General features: G+C 35.4%; 1 protein-coding gene across 1 annotated transcript; it reads left to right on the top strand.

Moving 5' to 3' along the window:
- The first annotated feature begins 1,138 nt into the window (after positions 1 to 1,138).
- On the top strand, positions 1,139 to 18,556 carry LOC107748906 (F-box/LRR-repeat protein 20). The gene is made up of 15 exons (XM_016563912.1): positions 1,139 to 1,412; positions 6,440 to 6,501; positions 6,731 to 6,785; positions 7,091 to 7,165; positions 7,294 to 7,388; positions 9,762 to 9,830; positions 9,913 to 10,008; positions 10,091 to 10,217; positions 11,568 to 11,642; positions 11,728 to 11,858; positions 11,962 to 12,022; positions 12,136 to 12,180; positions 13,467 to 13,523; positions 14,041 to 14,253; positions 17,524 to 18,556. Exons 1-15 carry the CDS (start codon positions 1,371 to 1,373, stop codon positions 17,629 to 17,631), a joined length of 1,311 nt encoding a protein of 436 aa, XP_016419398.1. The 5' UTR covers positions 1,139 to 1,370; the 3' UTR covers positions 17,632 to 18,556.
- The last annotated feature ends 970 nt before the right edge of the window (positions 18,557 to 19,526 follow it).

Raw genomic sequence — 19,526 nt, 5'->3', positions numbered from 1 at the left:
AGTTTCCCCATTACATCACATAAGTTAATTATTTGTATATTTTGTGTATATTTTAATTAGGCCTATAGGTATTTTTACACAAATGTAGATTTGTTAAACTTGCTCAAAGTTTTGTGGCATATAATTGTAAGTAATTTTTTTTTGTTATTTTAATATTAATTCTGTATTAATAAGAGTATTCTTTTTTTATATAAGCAAAAAATATTGATAATAATGAAAGTACTTTTTGATTATTCCTTTTTCTCTAAAACATGATGCATTTTAAAGTCTTCACTGGTAGTATTTTATGATTATTAGGGTTTTAAACAAAGTTCAGATGTATTTTAGATTGGTGCCTTTAGGATGGTTACATTAAATGACCATCACGAAGTTGCATACAACCAGGAGGTCATTCTCTGTGGCATTCTTGTCTAAAATAATATCTAGATTTTAGTTGACTAGAGCTTTCCATTTCACAGTTCTGCAAATAAATACATTGTGAAGAGCGGAAATGTATAATTGTGAATATAACATTTCAACATAGTTTCTCTGATATGACATTAATTTGATTTGTGCAATCGTGCTGCTAACCCCATTCTGTTACGTTTGTTTGGGAAAACGCTGCCTCGTGTTACCACCACGATGACGTCAAATGACGAAGTCCATCTTTGAGTTTTTATTGGCTATGACAGCTGGAGGCGGGGCTGACTCGCCAAACCCGGAAACAAATGATTTGCAGTCTGTACACTTTCCATACAACATTGCGACAAAATATGGCACTTTTTACAAGTACTTTGCACACACTGACCCACAGAAATGTTTTAATATCCTCAGCACGTCAAACAAATAAACTTTCTGTGCAAAACTATAAATAGTACATTGAATTCATCTGAAATGAAGCTCACGCATTTTTTAAATAAAATATATATTTTTTTTCCAGTTTGGTAATATGACAAGTAAAAATGTCATATTTTATCATAAATGACTTAAATTCGACCTTTAAGACGTTGAACAATTTCCACAGACAATGACTTTATACTTTTACTGCGGTTACTACCACATTACACATTCAGTCTGACAAATGTGTCTGGACAGATAAAGCTGCAATATTTATGAACAATATAAAGTGTAGTTCACAGATGGGGAAACTGTCTGAGATCGAGCCATGCTAAAGGGGAGGGGGTGATCCGAAACACAACAGGAGATGAGCTTGATTCGTTCATACTTCAACCACTGGGGATCTTCTGCATCTTCGCCATACACAAACGCGATGAAATTAAGCGAAAACACGGCATGAGCTCGCCAGAAACCAGCGGCACCGACACATCTGCCACCTTTTAATAACCGGACGCGCTTTTCCTCTCCGGTTCACCGACTTTGTAGTATTCGGGATGGGTAAGGAGGTGAACGGCGTCTCTCGGAGTCGCTTTGAGGCGAGTAGCCACTGTTTATTTGCAGATTGACATGTCGATGTAAATAATCTTGCGTTTTTACTCCTAAACGGCTTAAATAACGGAGGATTGTTGCGGTAGAAGAGGCCGAGCTTCCGCAGTCATACATATGAGTTCAGCTCTTCTAATCACTTGACAGTCTATGCAACACATTCGGTAGTGTATGTTGACCAAAGGCAACATCAAATCCAGCGTTATGTCTCTTTAAAGTCGCTATATTTTGTTTCCTGTCAAGTCTACTTTTTGTCGGATTGTATAAACACAACCATTCTTCCAAGTTTAACGAGCCACAGAAGGTGCTTTAATGTTTCTTTTTTTATTATATCCGTGAAGCAACAGTAGGTTGCGATCTACGCTTCGGTGGCTTTTATAAATTAAACTGGTTAGCTAAGATTATAGGAGACGGATAATGGTGGTAGGCCCACAGGCTGAAGTGGGGGAAAACAGCCGGCCAAAACAAAAGCTGGATGTATACACGGGCCTTTACGCGTAAAAACACAAGCGCATTACAACTCATCACTACAGAGAACAGTTGGGCCTGTTTACGCAAACATTTAGTTTGTTGTTTCCCTCGAGGATGCAAGATCAGCCGTGTTTAAACAAGTTATAACTGTGTTTACACCGGGAGTGTCTCAAAACGTAGTGAGCTGACTATCTAGACTGCATATTACGCGTGTGCTGCAGTTTTGGCCGCCTGTGATGCTGTCTAGGTAGGCGGCTTACTAGGTTTGAAACACAGCCGTAATGTTGGGACACATGGCATTGATGCTATGATTTAATATGCTATGGTTTTGTCTATAGTTAAAGATCAGATTCAGACATGCAGTGTCAAAGTGAATACATTGTAGGCCAGTTACTAAAGCTTAATTTGTTATATAATGCCCCGGTGTTGCTCTACCCTGTAATATGTTTGAATGTAATCTATCCTAAACAAAATTGACCATGGTATCCAGTTTCCACCACATTACCACAAGTATTTAACTCTCTATACACAGTAGTAGACGTAACTTTAAAAGCCATTTTAACCATTCAGGGTGTGACATTATTTCTAAATCCCCAATAATTTTACATAACTGTCCTCTTCGTATGCCATTCTAATTTTTAAGATAACAATTTCAGCACGGCTGATGTGAAAGAGATATTGCACCAAGTATAAAAGAATGGGAATGATAAAATAAACATTAAGTAATTATAATCATAAAAAATTCATTTGTGATATAATAATTTATGCATTATTGATAACTTATATACTAGCCACAAATGCCATAAAAATAACATGCATATTCTGAAACCTTCTTATTAACATTTGAAGGATCTTCCATAACCATAATAGTTAATTATGACTTTACAATAATAGCCATGACATTTAAGTGGAAATTATAATTACTATGGTTGATTTTTGTTAAGATACAAGGCCTAGTCGCAGTATTTCTATTGCATAGGCATGAAAAAGGAAGGACGTCACTTTTTTGTCATGAGAAGTTTGCTAATATAGCAGATGAGATAACAAGAAATGTAATTCGGTAAAATTGTTGTTAGTAGCAGTTAATTATAAAGTGAAATAAGTGCAAAGTCAAAGATATTTAGAAAACATTCAAAAAGGTTAAAGTTACATAACATTTGCCTGCTAGGAATATACTTTAAAAAAAAGTACAAGTTGATGTACTAAAATAACTAAAAATAAAAAAAGTACAATGCACAAAATTACTAAAACTATAACTGAAATTAAGATGAAAACAGAAAATATAAAAATTATATTGTTATATTAAATAATATAATTATGTTCTCAGGACAGTACCCCAGTACTTTCATATTTTGTGTTTTATTTTATTTTATTTTATTTTATTTTATTGGTTATAAAGAATGACCTGCACTTGTCTTTGTGAGATTCACCCATGTAAGAACAATTACAGGAGACATTTAGATATTCAATTCAAGTTTATTTGTATAGCGCTTTTCACAATACAAATCATTGCAAAGCAGCTTTACAGAAAATTAAGTTTCTGCAATATTTAGTAGTAGCTTCTCAGTGGTGACTGTCAGTTAATGTACATATGGGAGAAATGTACGGAAAAATCAATTAAAGACGTAATCAAACAGACGATGAACACTTTTAACAGCAATTATTATATGTTGCAATCAAACTTGTAGCAAAATTTGGTAGTTTATGTTGTTTCAGGGTTGGCAACATCTGAGGTCCTCTGAGGGGTTTGCGTCATCTCTTCTCAGGTGTTCGGTCATCTCGGGTCTTTGTAATGGGCTGGATCCAGACTGAAGCTTGTGTAAATCCTAGTTACCACGGGATGTCAATCCTGTGGCAGAAACAGAGGAACAAATAGAGACATAATTAGTGTAGCTGTTGTTCCAACCAAGCAAAATTGATTTGTTTAACCCAAGCTAAGGAATAATAATGTGCATTTGATCAGATATAACTGCAGTACAAGATTATTACGATATCTATATCAGTAAGATCAATTCCATGCGATATAATTAAATCTAGCGTATGATTAAAACGATGAGTGGGCCCGGTGACGTTTTGCTTGACTCCATATAAAAGGGATCTGGTCATGAGAAAAGTCATCTGGTGATATACAGTGTTTCAGATGAGCTGGAAACAAGTGATCAATCATTCCTGGTTTGTAACAGTTTGCAGTCAGACATCACATGGCTTATCCTTAAACAAACAAACTTCGCCCCATACAGAATGAATGGGTGAAAAGAAAGGAACAACACAAATGAGAGAGTTCATAATAAAGAATAGCTGTAAGCTGTCTCACATATTGTTTGTTCGTCTTTCTCAGCTGAGTCAATGCTGTAAAGGGACTGTTCACCCAAAAATTTAAGTATAGTCATCATTTACTCCCCCTCATGTCATTCCAAACTTGTAATGACTTTTTTCTGTGGAACACAAGAGGAGATTTTTAACAGAATGTCTAAGTATTGTTTCCCATTACAATGAAAGTGAACAGGCTCTGGAGTTGTGAAGCTGTAAAAATATGAGTAGTGATGTGACATGTGGCCAAGTATGGTGACCCATACTCGGAATTAGTGCTCTGCATTTATCCCATCCAAAGTGCACACACACAGCAGTGAACACACACCCGGAGCAGTGGGCAGCCATTTTTGCTGCGGCGCCCGGGGAGCAGTTGGGGGTTCGGTGCCTTGCTCAAGGGCACCTCAGTCGTGGTATTGAAGGTGGGAGAGAGCGCTGTAAATTCACTCCCCCCACCTACAATCCCTGCCGGTACGAGACTCGAACCCGCAACCTTTGGGTTACGAGTCCCACTCTCTAACCATTAGGCCACGACTTCCCCCAAAGGCCCATTCACACCAAGAGGCCCATTCAGACTAAAGGCCCATTCACACCAAGAATGAACTATAAAGATAACAATAACTATATTTCATCCACACCAATGTATGGTAACGTTCCATTTATTATAAGCACACACTGCAGTTATGTCGCCTGCCGATTTAAGTGCTTTTAAGTGCCTTAAAATCATTTGGATTCTGATTGGCTGTCAATGTCTGATTGGCTGTCAATGGGAAGTCGTGGCCTAATGGTTAGAGAGTCAGACTCGTAACCCAAAGGTTGCGGGTTAGAGTCTCGTACCGGCAGGGATTGTAGGTGGGGGGAGTGAATGTACAGCGCTCTCTCCCACCTTCAATACCACGACTGAGGTGCCCTTGAGCAAGGCACCGAACCCCCAACTGCTCCGCAGCATAAATGGCTGCCCACTGCTCCGGGTGTGTGTACACTGCTGTGTGTGTGCACTTAGGATGGGATAAATGCAGAGCACTAATTCCAAGTATGGGTCACCAAATGCGGTCATGTCACTTTCACTTTCACATGTTATAGTTCTTCAGCTAGAAAAAATCGTTCTCTAATTTTGACAAAGGTTTCTCAACAGACTGTTGGGATCAAATTCTTGTTCCGATCAAGACGGGGTTATAAAAAGAATTCAGTGTTTTTGTATTTTAACAAAGGACTGGCCAGTGCACACAGAAACAATTTATGTGCGCTCCACTATTCTTGGATGTGAGGTAGTCACTTCTTAAAAAAAGGAACATCCGGTCTGGTCTGAATTATTCAGCAGGACAGTCTGTATCTCTTGTTACCACTTGGAAAAAAGGTTTTGTGGTTTGATGAGAACAAGACAAGATAGGTGTTAATTTCATGTAGTACATTTGGCACAAAGTGAAGCCTGTAGGGCAAGATTCCATCTGCAAAAACAGAACTTGGGATTGAAATTCCTTATTTCAGAAAAAATTGCTTTGTGTAATTGTTTCAATATTAAAATACATTCTGCACTACTGCCAATTTACAGAACGTGAAAAAAAAAAAAAAAGGAAGACAGGGTTGTGAATTGCCAAATTTCTGAAAACATACCTTGAAAATATTATGTCTAGTTTAAAGTAGTTTTTTACTTTAAATTTACCCAAAATTATATATATATATATAACACATTTTAGGAGGCAGTAATTGACATTTGTGTAACTTGGAAGTTATTTCAGTAAAATAGTTTTGATGCATTCATTCTTTGCTACATAAAACATAAACGTCATTTGATGTCTACATAATGCTTTAAAGAACCTTGTTATAAAATGGCAGCCTCAGTTCTCTCACATGAGAATATGAAAGACACTTTTCAACATTGTATTGTTGAAAGTGTGTGATTTGCAGCACACTGTAAAACCATGTCGTTGACCTTTGAACAGTTTTATAAATGCATGTCTTTCTGTGTCCTCAGATGTTCTCCAAATTTACTCACCCTCAGGCTATCCAAGATGTAGATGAGTTTCTTTCTTCATCAGAACAGATTTGGGAAAATGTTGCATTACATCACTTGCTCATCAATGGATCCTCTGCAATAAAGGAGTGCCGTCAGAATGAGAGTCCAAACAGCTGATAAAAACATTATGAATTTGTTTCTTACAAACACACAGCTTTTCATTTCACAATATGTTAATTGATGCCAGTTTTATAAATGCATGTCTTTCTGTCTCCTCAGATGTTCTCCAATAATGACGAGGCTGTTATCAACAAGAAGCTGCCGAAGGAACTGTTGTTACGGTTGGTGTGAAACCCATTCAGCACTTCTCTCTCTTCCTGCTTCATTTCCTTATTTTAATAATGTTGTCTTGTTAAAAACCTTAATCATGTCTATCTTCTTCATCTCACCTTATCTATGCTGTTTTTAAAGCATAGACCTGTGTTCGAACAGAAACAATGAAGACTTTAATGACACTCCTATCACAGCTTTTTGTTAATGATGTTTGCTAATAGTTCTGTTTTTCTGCAGAATTTTCTCATTTCTGGATGTAGTCACACTTTGCCGCTGCGCACAAGTCTCACGAGTAAGTGTGATTTCTCGGCACTTTATAGATTAAACTGGTGCTTTGTGGCACATTAAGTGTCTGTTTTGACATTTGCTCATTTCACCCTTTTAAGAGCCTGTAGAAATGGTCACTGTCAAAACATCTACTATAACATAGTAAAATATTTAGTGGATTAAATGTTGCTTGCAATGATAATTTGTCAGCTAATTTTGAATGGCTGTCTATGGAGAGGAATGAAAGGAGCTCTTCTAGAATAATATTTTTAGTGTAAATGTATCTATAGTGGAGTATTGAGTTTCTCATTTTCTCTCTCTTTTTCTCAGTCATGGAACCTGTTAGCCCTGGATGGCAGTAATTGGCAGCGCATCGACCTCTTTGACTTCCAGAGAGACATTGAGGTGAGTAGACAGTAGTTGCTCTTAAACTGGACAGTTCACATTTTGTTCTAACTACTAAAATACAAGGAATATCAGACATTATTTAATACAAAAGTGGCTAAAGATCGTAAAAATCTCTTCATTTACAGGGCCGTGTGGTGGAGAACATCTCAAAACGGTGTGGAGGCTTCCTAAGGAAGTTAAGTCTTAGAGGATGTCTTGGAGTTGGAGACAGCGCTCTTAGGTGAGATAGAGGGAGCGGATGAATGCTTATTTATGCTGAGCATGTTTTCACAGCAAAAAGATGAAACTATTCATTCTTGAAAACCCATTTGCATGTAAAAAAATGAAGATTTTTTTTTTTACATTTTCATGTATGCATTTGGCAGAAGGTTTAACCAAAGCAATTTACACTGCTGTAATTTACAATGCAATTTACAATGACCCCAAACTTTTGAACGGTAGCGTACATTTTATCAGTTAAATTTTCGAATTTATAATTTGCATTGAAATCTTTTTTCAACTCTACAGCAAAAAAGACAGACCATACAAATACTTTCTGCCTGTCAAAAATTTTGACTTCAGTTTTAGCAAAATAAACAAACAGCTGAAGTTGCTTACAGTACCTTTGTATTTAAGTACACACGATTGGCCATCTTTCATATATGCAAGCATTTTGTTAATAGTTTTGGAGCGAAAAACACTTCGGTTTATGTTGTCATTTTGCCTTTTATGTGAATAGGCCTGCCAAGAAAGTAGATCACAGCCTTAAAGGGATAGTTCACCCAAAAATGAAAATTCAGTCATTAATTACTCATGCTCCCGTCGTTCCAAACCCGTAAGATACATCAAGGTCAAGTCAAGGTCAAGTTTATTTATATAGCACCTTAAAAGCAACAAGTGCTGACCAAGGTGCTGCACAACCAAAACATCAGAAAAATCAACCAACAAAAGCATTAAGACAATATAAAATTTGAAATAATTAAATAATGCTATAAGTAATGCAAAACATCACCAAACAAAGAAACAAACAGAAAAAAAAAAAAATAAATGTCAAGTTAAGCAAAAGCCTGAGAAAAAAAGATATGTTTTAAGAGATGATTTAAAAGAAGATAATGTAGGGGATGATCTGATGGATAAAGGCAAAGAGTTCCAGAGTGTAGGACCAAGAACTGAAAAAGCTCTGTTCCCTTTAGATTTTAAACGAGATTTTGGGACAATCAATAACTTCTGAGAAGACGATCTAAGCGTTCTCACAGGAGAATAGAAATGGAGAAGATCTGAAATGTAAATTGGGGCAAGACCATGAAGTGCTTTAAAAACAAAAACTAAAACCTTAAAATCAACTCTGAATTTAACAGGTAACCAGTGAAGTGAAGCTAACACAGGGGTAATATGCTCCCTCTTTTTTGTCCCTGTCAAAAATCAAGCAGCAGCATTCTGTACCAACTGTAAACGTGATAGTGAAGACTTGAATAGGGTTGGAGCTAAACTCTGCAGGAAAGTGGATCACGCGAGCCAATGCATGAATAACAACCTCTAAATCATTAAAACTGAGAAAACTTTTCAGCTTGCGAAGCCCCTTAAGCTGCAAAAAACTGGCTCTGACTACAGTTAATTTGTTTGTCAAATTTCAATTCAGGATCAAAAATAACTACCAGATTTTTAACCTTTTCATGGATGTTTTCTTCAAAAGGGCCCAGAGTAGGTCTTAAATTATGTAATCGGTGAGAAGGGCCAAACAATATAACTTCAGTCTTTTTTTGATTCAACTCTAGGAAATTATTTTCCATCCAATTCTTGATGTCTTCTAAACAAGCCAGCAAGGAAACCACTGAATCAGAACCTGATTTTAGAGGAAAATAAAGCTGAGTGTCATCTGCGTAAATGTGGTATGAAACTTTATGAGACTCAAATATAAAGCGAAGAGGGAGCAAATACAGGGAGAATAAAATTGGACCCAAAATAGAGCCCTGGGGCACTCCACAAGTGATGGGAACATCGTTCATCTTCGAAACACAAATTAAGATATATTTGATGAAATCTGAGAGCTTTCTTACCCTGCATAGACAGCAAGGGGACTGAAACGTTCAAGGCCCAGAAAGGTAGTAAGAACATCGTTAAAATAGGCCATGTGACATCAGTGGTTTAACTGTAATGTTATGAAACTACAAGAATACTTATTGTGCGCAAAAAAACAAAAAATAACGACTTTATTCAACAGATTGCGCGTTCACGACAGTGCCACGATTCATGCGTGTGCATTCCTCTTCTTGTAAACAAGGCTCAGCGCATGAGTGTTCTATGTTAGAACGCCATGTGAACATGCGGCGAAGAAATTAAGATATTTTTATTTAATCAAAAATATCTTAATTTGTGTTCCAAAGATGAACGATGTATCTTACGGGGTTGGAACGACGTGAGAATGAGTAATTAATGACAGAATTTTCATTTTTTGGTGAACTATCCCTTTAATATATATTTAATAATAATATTGCACATGAGTTCAGTAATGATATCTGGGCTTTACATTTAGACTACAGACATTATTGTAACTTGGAGGGAAATTCAAGCATTGTTTAATGTTTAATATAAAATGTGTTTTTGTCTCCCGCAGAACTTTTGCCCAGAACTGCAGAAATATTGAGCTGCTCAGCCTCAATGGCTGCACCAAGATCACTGACAGGTGGGTAAAACATGTGACGATGTGTGTGTGTGTGTGTAAGTGTTTTTTGATCTCTGTTGAACTTCTTTCTTTCTTTTTGCAGTACCTGTAACAGCTTGAGTAAATTTTGTCCCAAACTGAAGCACTTGGATCTTGCCTCCTGCACCTCAATCACAAACCTGTCCCTCAAAGCTCTGAGGTCAGAGATCATAGATACACATACTTGCTGGTTATGCAAAATGCTTCCCTGAGGCTAAATGACTCTGTCTGTGTCATTTTAGCGAGGGCTGTCCGTTGCTAGAGCAGCTGAACATTTCGTGGTGTGATCAGGTGACCAAAGACGGGATACAAGCGCTTGTGAGATGTTGTCCAGGACTCAAAGGCCTGTTCCTCAAGGGCTGCACACAGGTAATTCTGTGCTTTCACAACACGTTTAAGCCCTCTTCACTGTTCTTCCACCTTCTCAATGTTATTTTGACACACTTATAGCTAAAAAAATATTTAAATGTGCAGCGCGTGCCCCCCACAGTGCTGATATTGTCAACTAAAACTTATTAAAAATTGTTTTCAGTGATTGAAAGAGAGCTGAAAGTTTTTAAAAAATATAAATATTAGATTAAAACTTTTAAAAATGTAAATGAAAATGAGCAATGTTGTCTTGGCAACTAACTGAAATAAGTTGAATTACTAAAATTACTAAAACTGAAATTAAAATGAAGTATTTTAAAAATGAATTACTAGCACTTCTTCACAATTATATTGTTAACTGTATCTAAAACAGTTAAAACTCATTTTCTGTAATTGAGATAATGGTGAAAAAATTAAATGAAAAACTTTTAAAAACAAAAATTAGACTAACTGAAATTAGCTGAAGTTGAAGTACATACAAAATTTAGTAATTGATAAAACTGAAATAAAAATTAAAGTAAGTTATATGGAAATATATTTAAAAAAACTAATAAAATGACAAAAGCACATAAACTTACTAAAGCATAGACTAAAAATAAAATTGAAACTATAAAAAAATAACTAAAAGCTAGGTCAGAATATTTATAAATTCTATAGTTCCGACCCAAAAGTATGGCATTGGTTGAAAGGCAAATTAAACAAACTGTAAAATAAAGCAGAAATAAATAAATATTTGATGAAAAAACATAAACTTTAAAAAAACATTAATAAAAATTATAAAAGTTATTTCATATTACTAAAACGACTATATAGAGAAATATTTCAAATATATTTGAAATATATTTGAAAGTTATATAGAAATATTTTTTAAAAAGTAACAAAATGACAAAAGCACATAACAAAATTACTAAAATATATAAAATGAAAATATAGAAAATAAAAGCTAATTGAAAATATTACACAAATTAAACGAATTGGCCACAGTGATTACAAAGTGTAAAAAATGATTTGTCAGATAACCTAAAAAATGTGTTCATGTGTTAACATCTAGGTTATCTGTTGTTATCCACATTATAACTGGGATTTTGCATACAATGACAACCTGACATGGACAAAAGACACCATAAACTTTGTCTGTATGCGTTTCAGAAGACATTAAGTACATATAATTATATGGTAATTGTTTTCATTGATTCTGCAAAACTCCTAATTTTGTATTCTACATAAAAATAAATGGGCTTAAAACAACATGAGGGTGAGTAAATAATGAAAGAAGTTTTATTTTTGGGTGGCCCGTCCCTTTAAATCCAGTCATTACCTGTCTCTCTCTTATGTGTACTCTCTTAATAGTTGGAAGATGAAGCACTTCAGCATATTGGAGCACATTGTCCAGAACTGGTCACACTCAATTTGCAGACGTGTTCAGTAAGTCACTCATATTCACTCGTACACGGGATGTCCAGAGGATGGGTTCCTCATGCAGGTCTGTCTCTGTGTGTGAATCGAGCAGCAGATCACGGATGAAGGTCTTATAACCATCTGTCGTGGGTGCCATCGGCTGCAGTCTTTATGCGTGTCGGGCTGTGCAAACATCACAGACGCGATTCTCAATGCCTTGGGCCAAAACTGCCCTCGCCTCAGGTGTGTAACCCACACATCAGCTGATAAATTTGCATGCAGTCCCCCATAACTCAGTTTTTATCCTCTTTTAAACGATGCATCATTGATCTCCTTGTCTGTGTAGAATATTAGAGGTGGCTCGCTGCTCTCAGCTTACAGATGTAGGCTTCACCTCACTAGCACGGGTGAGTAAACATTCCCACAAACACACTGCACAGCTCAGACCTCCATCTGTGCTGATCCTCCAGAGCTTCTAACAACACGAATCAAACCTATCATTTCCCTTCATGTTTTCCAGAATTGTCATGAACTAGAAAAGATGGATTTAGAAGAGTGTGTACAGGTGGGTTGCCATTCAGAGAGTTACACATAAATAATAAAAAAAAATGTTGTTACATACAGTATTTAAATGTCATTAATTCTACATTAAGAACATTACATTTGATAAAACCCTATATAATTTTTTTTTTTTGCCCATTGAAGTGATCAGTCACTTTTGCAGATGATAATGTTGAAATAAATCTAGTGAAATTTTGAAAAAGTGTGAAATAGTAATGGGGACTTTTAAAGGGGTCATATGATGCGATTTAAATTTTTCCTTTCTCTTTGGAGTGTTACAAGCTCTTGGTGCATAAAGAAGATCTGTAAAGTTGCAAAGACTAAAGTCTCAAATCCAAAGAGATATTCTTTATAAAAGTTCTTTATAAAGCCACGCCTACCCTTCAGAAAGGCGGGGCATAGAGGAGAAACAATAATGTACAGTATGTGGAAAATAATGTGTTTTTTGAACCTTAAACCGCATAAACACAGTTCATTACACCAAATACACAAAATAATGTTCTTTTTAGCAACGTCATATGACCCCTTTAAGAGAAGCAATGTGAAAAGTACAGATTATTTTTTATAAAAAATGAAGGAATTGGATGTTTTATAATAAATACTTGTTTATTAATTCTGAATAATAATAAAATAAAAAATCTAATTCATACAAACAGCTATTTCTCTTTGAGAAATATTTTCCTAATCAGAAAAGGTTATAAATTGTAAGCCTGAATGTGTAATGTATTTATAAATGTTAGGTGTTTTTATTTATTTATTTTTTTTAATAAGGATGTTTAGTACCACTAGACTGAGGGAACCTGAGAGAAAAAGTCAGAATTGAGAGACATAACAAAGAAAAGTCTGAAATATAAACTGATTGAATTCTGACTTTTTTTTCCTCGCAATTCTGAGTTTACCTCTCACAATGACTGACTTTTTTTTTCTCAGAATTGCGAGGAAAAAGTCAGAATTGTGAGATTAAAAAGACACAATTACCATTTTTATTTTTTTTATTCGAGAAGAGGCTTTCATATCTAGAAGACCCCCTAGATCACAAAATATGTTTTCAATGTAGATATGGACTGTAAGAGAATACATTTCTTAATATTGTTTCCTGTTATATATATATATTTTTTTTTTCTTTTAAAGTCAAATAATTCTGTATATGATTTGTTTTGGCCTTTTATTTTGGACAGAAATCAACACAAACATACTACAATGTAATTATCACATTGAAAACTCTACTGCTCTGCTACATGGCTTTATTTTCTCACTCTCATTAATACAATTTTACATCTTTCTGTATAGATTACAGATGGGACGCTCATCCAGCTATCTATACACTGCCCTCGACTCCAGGTTCTGGTAAGGTTAAAAAAAACAATGGTACAACAAAATGACATTGTGTATTTTAAAGTCAGCATGAAATGAAAATTCAGTTTTTCATGTTATTGATCTTATTTTTAACAATTCATTTGTACGTATGTTTTTATGTCATTTTATATGATCACAACACGGAAGAAAAGCTCTGTCACTACTTCTGTTTCATTGCAACTTCAATTTAATGCTTTAATTTAGTGTGATCAATTATTTTTTTTAAATAAAACAATAGACAATTAACACATTATCATCATGATATACTCCTCTGTCTGCAAGTTATCTTTATTTGAGGGCACAAATATTCATATATGTGATTAATTGCAATTAATTTGATTGAATTAATATGACAGAATTCAATTTAAATTAGTAATCGATTGGCAAGCCTCATTTGAAAATTTTCAAGTTGTCAAATGACCAGTGGGAAATGACTGCTAATCATTTATGTGACATTTCTTGAGTGTTATGGACTTGTTTATGTGTTTGGTTCTCTGGCGTGGTTTAGAGTTTGTCTCACTGTGAGCTCATCACTGATGATGGCATCAGGCAGCTGGGCAGCGGACCCTGCGCTCACGACCGTCTGGAGGTGATCGAGCTCGACAACTGCCCGCTCATTACAGACGCGTCATTAGAACATCTGAAAACCTGCCACAGCCTGGACCGCATCGAGCTGTACGACTGTCAACAGATCACCCGCGCCGGCATCAAACGCTTAAGGGTAAGCCCTGTCTCTGCTTATGCACAGGGAGGTAAACCGCAGTGTATAATCGTTTCTAATCTTGTGGACGTTACTAAAAATAACACCTTTTAGGCTACAGATTTAGGACTGATTTGCAGTGCTCAGTATGGTCCCAAGAAATGTGTTTAAATGGGTTAAGAAAATATCACAAGTGTAAACATTTCACTAAATTAGGTGATGCATCACACTAATTTGGATCCATTCACTGTGATTTTGGTTCAGTTCATAATTTATTATTTAAATATATGTGTGTGTTGTGTATGTTTATTATGTATATATAAATACACACACATGCATGTATATATTTAAGAAAAATTTTATATTTCTATATTAAATATATTTCTATATAATATAAATTATACAAAATATAAATATATATATGTAAATACATGTAAATATTTTAAAAATATATCCTGTATGTGTGTGTATTTATATATACATAATAAATGTACACAGTACACACACATATATTACATAAACAAAAACTTTTATTTTGGATGCGATCGTTTGACATATATTTCTATATAATATAAATTATACAAAATATAAATATATATATGTAAATACATGTAAATATTTTAAAAATATATCCTGTATGTGTGTGTATTTATATATACATAATAAATGTACACAGTACACACACATATATTACATAAACAAAAACTTTTATTTTGGATGCGATTAATCGTTTGACAGCACTAGTGAAAATACAAATGAACCTGGAGAGACTAGTGGATTTAAAAATGTATCTGAATACTTCAAGTACTTTGTTTAAATAATTCATTAAATATTGAAATCTGAGTCACCCTAGAGTTTTTTTTTTAATGGTAACAAGAAAAATGTTAGAATTATTTAAACTATTGCACGTATTTTTCTAACAAAATGACCATATATTTTTGTACACTTACATTTTATCATTTTATACAGTCCTTTTATCCAAAATGTTTTTTTTTTAGAATACATAAATATGATGTTTATTATAATACAGTAATATAGTAATTCTGTTATGTGATTTTGTCATTTTTATTAGTTTCTGAGTTTATAAAAACTTTATTATCTATTTAGCTTTAGTTTTATTTCAGTTTTATTCATTTTAATACTTAAACATATTTTATTCCCATTAGTGACCAAGGCAACCTTTCTAATTTTCATCAATTTAATTTAAGTTTGCTTTTAAATGTACTTTCTAATTTTAGTTTTTTACCTTTAAGTTTTTCATCTAATATTTATATTTTCATTTATTTCAGCTTTATTTTAATGAATGAAACCTATTTTTAATAGATTTCAGTATTGATATCAACACTGATTTTGACACAAGAGGGCGCTAACAGCACAGATAACAAACTGCTTATAATCTCAAAACGGATGGATATTATCTAGACTTTTGGTTGTTTTTGGTTGTTCACCATGCAGAATTGCTGTATTTTCTGACATATTTACGTGTTTATTTATGGAAACATTTAGTTTTAGCATTTTAGCATTAATTATTTATTACTTGTAGTCAGGCCCGGATTAGGAATTCAGAGGCCCCTGGGCACAATGTCTTGTCGGGCCCCCCCACATCCACACGCGGACACACACACACACACACACACACACATACACATACACACACACACACACACACACACACACACATACACACACACGTGCACAATCAAGGTTTTAAATTATAGGGTACTGTTTGTTTGGAAACACCTCTAGCTTATACAGGATTTACACTCACAGGTTACAGCCTATGATCGCATCCTCTATCATACAGGATTTACATCACATGATTGCAACAATGCATTCCTGGACCAGCAGCAATCTTTGCAACAAGTGTAAATAGTAATTATGCTATCTGTACTTTTATATTGGCAGTTACTATTTGCACCTCAGTATTTTTGTATATTAACAGAATAATAACATAGGGGCTCATTCATGAAACTTGCGTAAATATGTGAATAAATTTAAAGTAATCTGCCCGTAAAACAGACCTTCCCGAAAACTCTCCTCCAGATTCACAAACGCTTCGTAAACATCAGATTTGATAGTTAAACATATGTATGTGAATGAATTCCAATCATTGGTAAATAGAGCGCGTGTGCACGCTCATTCACAATAAACATAATCCCCGCCTATGAATTACAGCTACGTAAGTTACGTGTCCAGGAACACAGTGGAATATTCTGGACTCCCTTCTCAGGTTTGGCTCCAGTATATTTCATAAATGCAAAAAAAAAAAAAAGACTAATAGGGCGTATAACAAATATTCAAATGAATGTGTCCATCAAAGCATTTTTTGCCAGGTGCTCTTCTGAAAACAGCCAGCTGGTGGCGCTGGAACTCTTTGGTGGCACAGCGTTTTTCCAGCTGAAGATTTGGTTGCTATGATGTGGAATATTCATGGCAGTAACGTATTACTAGTATCTCATTTCGAAGAATATAACAATATAAAAATGCAGTAACCAGTAATATTAACTTCTCCATTGTTGCTCAGTCGTTGTACAAGTAGGATGGTTGTTCGGTGTAGCATTTGTCCCATTGATTGGACGGCTTGTGACAGTGACGAGCGCTGCGTTTTACCCAAAGTTGAACAGTAATCAATCATAGTCTCAGCTCCAAAAGAAAAAAAAAAGAAAATGAACTTATAAAATATTATGATGGCAGTGCATCAAAACGCAGTGTCATCAGTTTGCCAAAACGAACACACAACGTTTTACACACCATTAATACATGAGCAGGTGTACATATCTTTCGTACCAACTAACATTTTGAAAATACGAACATTTTCATGAGTTCGAAAGTTTATGTCAGAACAGCTTTATGAACGATTTACACAAAAATTCGTTCTGCTGTGTTTCATGAATGAGGCCCATAGAGTGGCGGACTCGAACCCGGGTCGATCGCGTCAAAAGGTCATTCTGGGAGTCTGAATCTCTACTGCCTACACCACTGAAGCCATTGAATTCAATGCGTCTTTTTTAATATTGAGTGTCAACCAGACATTGGTGGGCGGAGCTACTGTAAATAGCGTTTGCCAACAAGCGCGCTATTTGCACTTAATGTAAAGACACTCCGAATTTTTTTCTTCCCCTCGCTTGGGCCCCAAGTGCGCATGGGCCCCTGGTCCTGTGCCCATAATGCCCATTGGATAAATCCGGCCCTGCTTGTAGTGTGGGAAGGTTATCATATGCTAATGTGCTTCCTGTCATGTGCATCTCCACAATTTTTAATCATTTTCCTTTTTTCTTCCATCCTCTGTAGACTCACTTGCCCAACATTAAAGTTCACGCCTACTTTGCACCCGTGACTCCGCCTCCATCGGTGGGCGGAAGCCGCCAGAGATTCTGTCGCTGCTGTATCCTTCTATGATGTAAAATGGACTGTGCATCTTGACCTCTCACCCCCTGATCTACCTAGAGCACATGCTGGTGGGTCCCCAGTCAGATCGGATGGGAGTGACGGAGAGACAAACCCGACACCCAGTCATGAACTTTAATCAACACTACAGTCCATTCAGTGGCTTTATACAAGACTTGTATGGTAATTAAAGTGGACGAATTGGGGAATGTGCTACTTTATTCATCAAAAACTATTTGGAGAAGAGAACAGTGGGGCCTTTATGAAAAATATAAGGCCATTACTCAAAACCTCACTGATGTTCTTTGTTTTTGGATGGACCACCTCAAATTGATTCGAGATCATGGTAAACAGGAGACGTTCATACGGTAACCAGCTCATGGATTCATGCCTCATCTATAACACACGGTAACGGTGGTCTTTAACCTGTGAGCCCCTGAGGAACCCAGCTTTGAACACATTCAAACACATCTCTCACGATACACACACATTCTGTCTTTCTTTCTGTCTGTGTTGCTCTCAGTGGCTTTGTTAAACTTAGAGCAGAGACTGAATATTTTTGAAGCATGGTTGTCTTCCAAGTCTTGCTTTTTTTATCGGTCTTTACCTGAAAATCTCTTCAGAAGGGGTCAGAGTTTCAGCTGGTGGGTGGAGATGCAGGGGCAGATGTGAGGTCAAAGATTTAGGCTGTAAGTAAATAAGGTGAGAGGGAAAACGGGAATAGTATTGAGCTGATGAGCGAGTGTCATGCATGAGATTACAGCATCACCACACGGAGTATTTGAAGTATGTGTGTGTGTTTGAAAATCTGTCATTCGTGATGACGGAGAGAACAGCAGTGGGCTTCATTCATGAAACGAGCAGAATTAATTTCTCTCTTAAATCCATTAGTACACCTATGGGCACATTTGACCTGTGGTCTTTAAGAAAATAAACACCCTTAAAACACTTTTATTTAAATAAAATTAGATTAAATTGAATACAAAATTTAATTTTTAAATAATAAATACCAAATACATCATTTGAAATGTGGTGAAAATGATGTGATTCAGAAAAATTACAATTTGACAAATGCCACACAATAAAAAAAAAAAAAACTGTTCAGATGAAATTTAACTACCATTTTTGTTTATATATATATATATATATATATATATAATCACACATTTTCCTGTAATTAATAACACTTAATCACACATTAGAAATGAACATTTTAATAAAATAACATTTAAAAATTTTAGATATTTTTATATTGTAATGCATATTTTCACACTGGATCTCCAAATTAATGCAACATAAAGATGGTATACTTTAAATATTTGTTTAATGGCATCTTTTTACTATAAATGAAGGACAGTATCACCAATACCAATACCTATTTATTTATTTTTTCAATTACTGAGGATGAAATGAGTAATTTTAGCCATTCAACTTTATAGTATAAATGAAAGCCATCATTTTTAAAGGTGACATATCATGAAAATCTGACTTTTCCAGGTTTTAAGTGCTATAATCAGTTCCCCGGTGCATCTACCAACCAAGGAAACGTGAAAAAGATTAACCCAGTAACTTTGTTTTGGGAAGCCTTTTTCTGCAGGCATCTGAGAAAAGGAGCGCGTCTGATTTCGCTCCCTTGGTGACGTAAGGGATCTCACCATAACATTACCGCCCCTTAATCTGTAAGTTTCCACCCACGGCGCCATCATTTTGATTTCGCAAGCAACAACGATGTACCAGTTCTAATGCCATGGAGAAACTTCCTTGGCTGCACAGACGAGCACAGAACACTATTTAGAGTCCCAGCCTCAGAAGAGACAAGAGAGCAGCGGATTTATTGATTTATTTACTGTATATTGCTGCTGCCACACAGATCTAAAATAAACATGCGATTTATTTCCCAGCTGTTT

This window comes from Sinocyclocheilus rhinocerous, unplaced genomic scaffold (genome assembly GCF_001515625.1).
Source record: "Sinocyclocheilus rhinocerous isolate Xijiao unplaced genomic scaffold, SAMN03320098_v1.1 scaffold3853, whole genome shotgun sequence".
NCBI classification, from domain to species: Eukaryota; Metazoa; Chordata; class Actinopteri; order Cypriniformes; family Cyprinidae; genus Sinocyclocheilus; species Sinocyclocheilus rhinocerous.
The sequence above is the reverse complement of the archived record's forward strand: the minus strand, read 5'-3'. Positions and strand labels throughout refer to the sequence as shown.

Excerpts from the sequence above, each read along its gene's own strand:
- LOC107748906 (XM_016563912.1), top strand. The coding sequence starts at position 1,371 with ATGGGTAAGGAGGTGAACGGCGTCTCTCGGAGTCGCTTTGAG. Across the intron at positions 10,009-10,090 it reads CTGTCCCTCAAAGCTCTGAG|CGAGGGCTGTCCGTTGCTAG; the intron begins GTCAGAGATCAT and ends GTGTCATTTTAG. Across the intron at positions 11,859-11,961 it reads CAAAACTGCCCTCGCCTCAG|AATATTAGAGGTGGCTCGCT; the intron begins GTGTGTAACCCA and ends TTGTCTGTGTAG.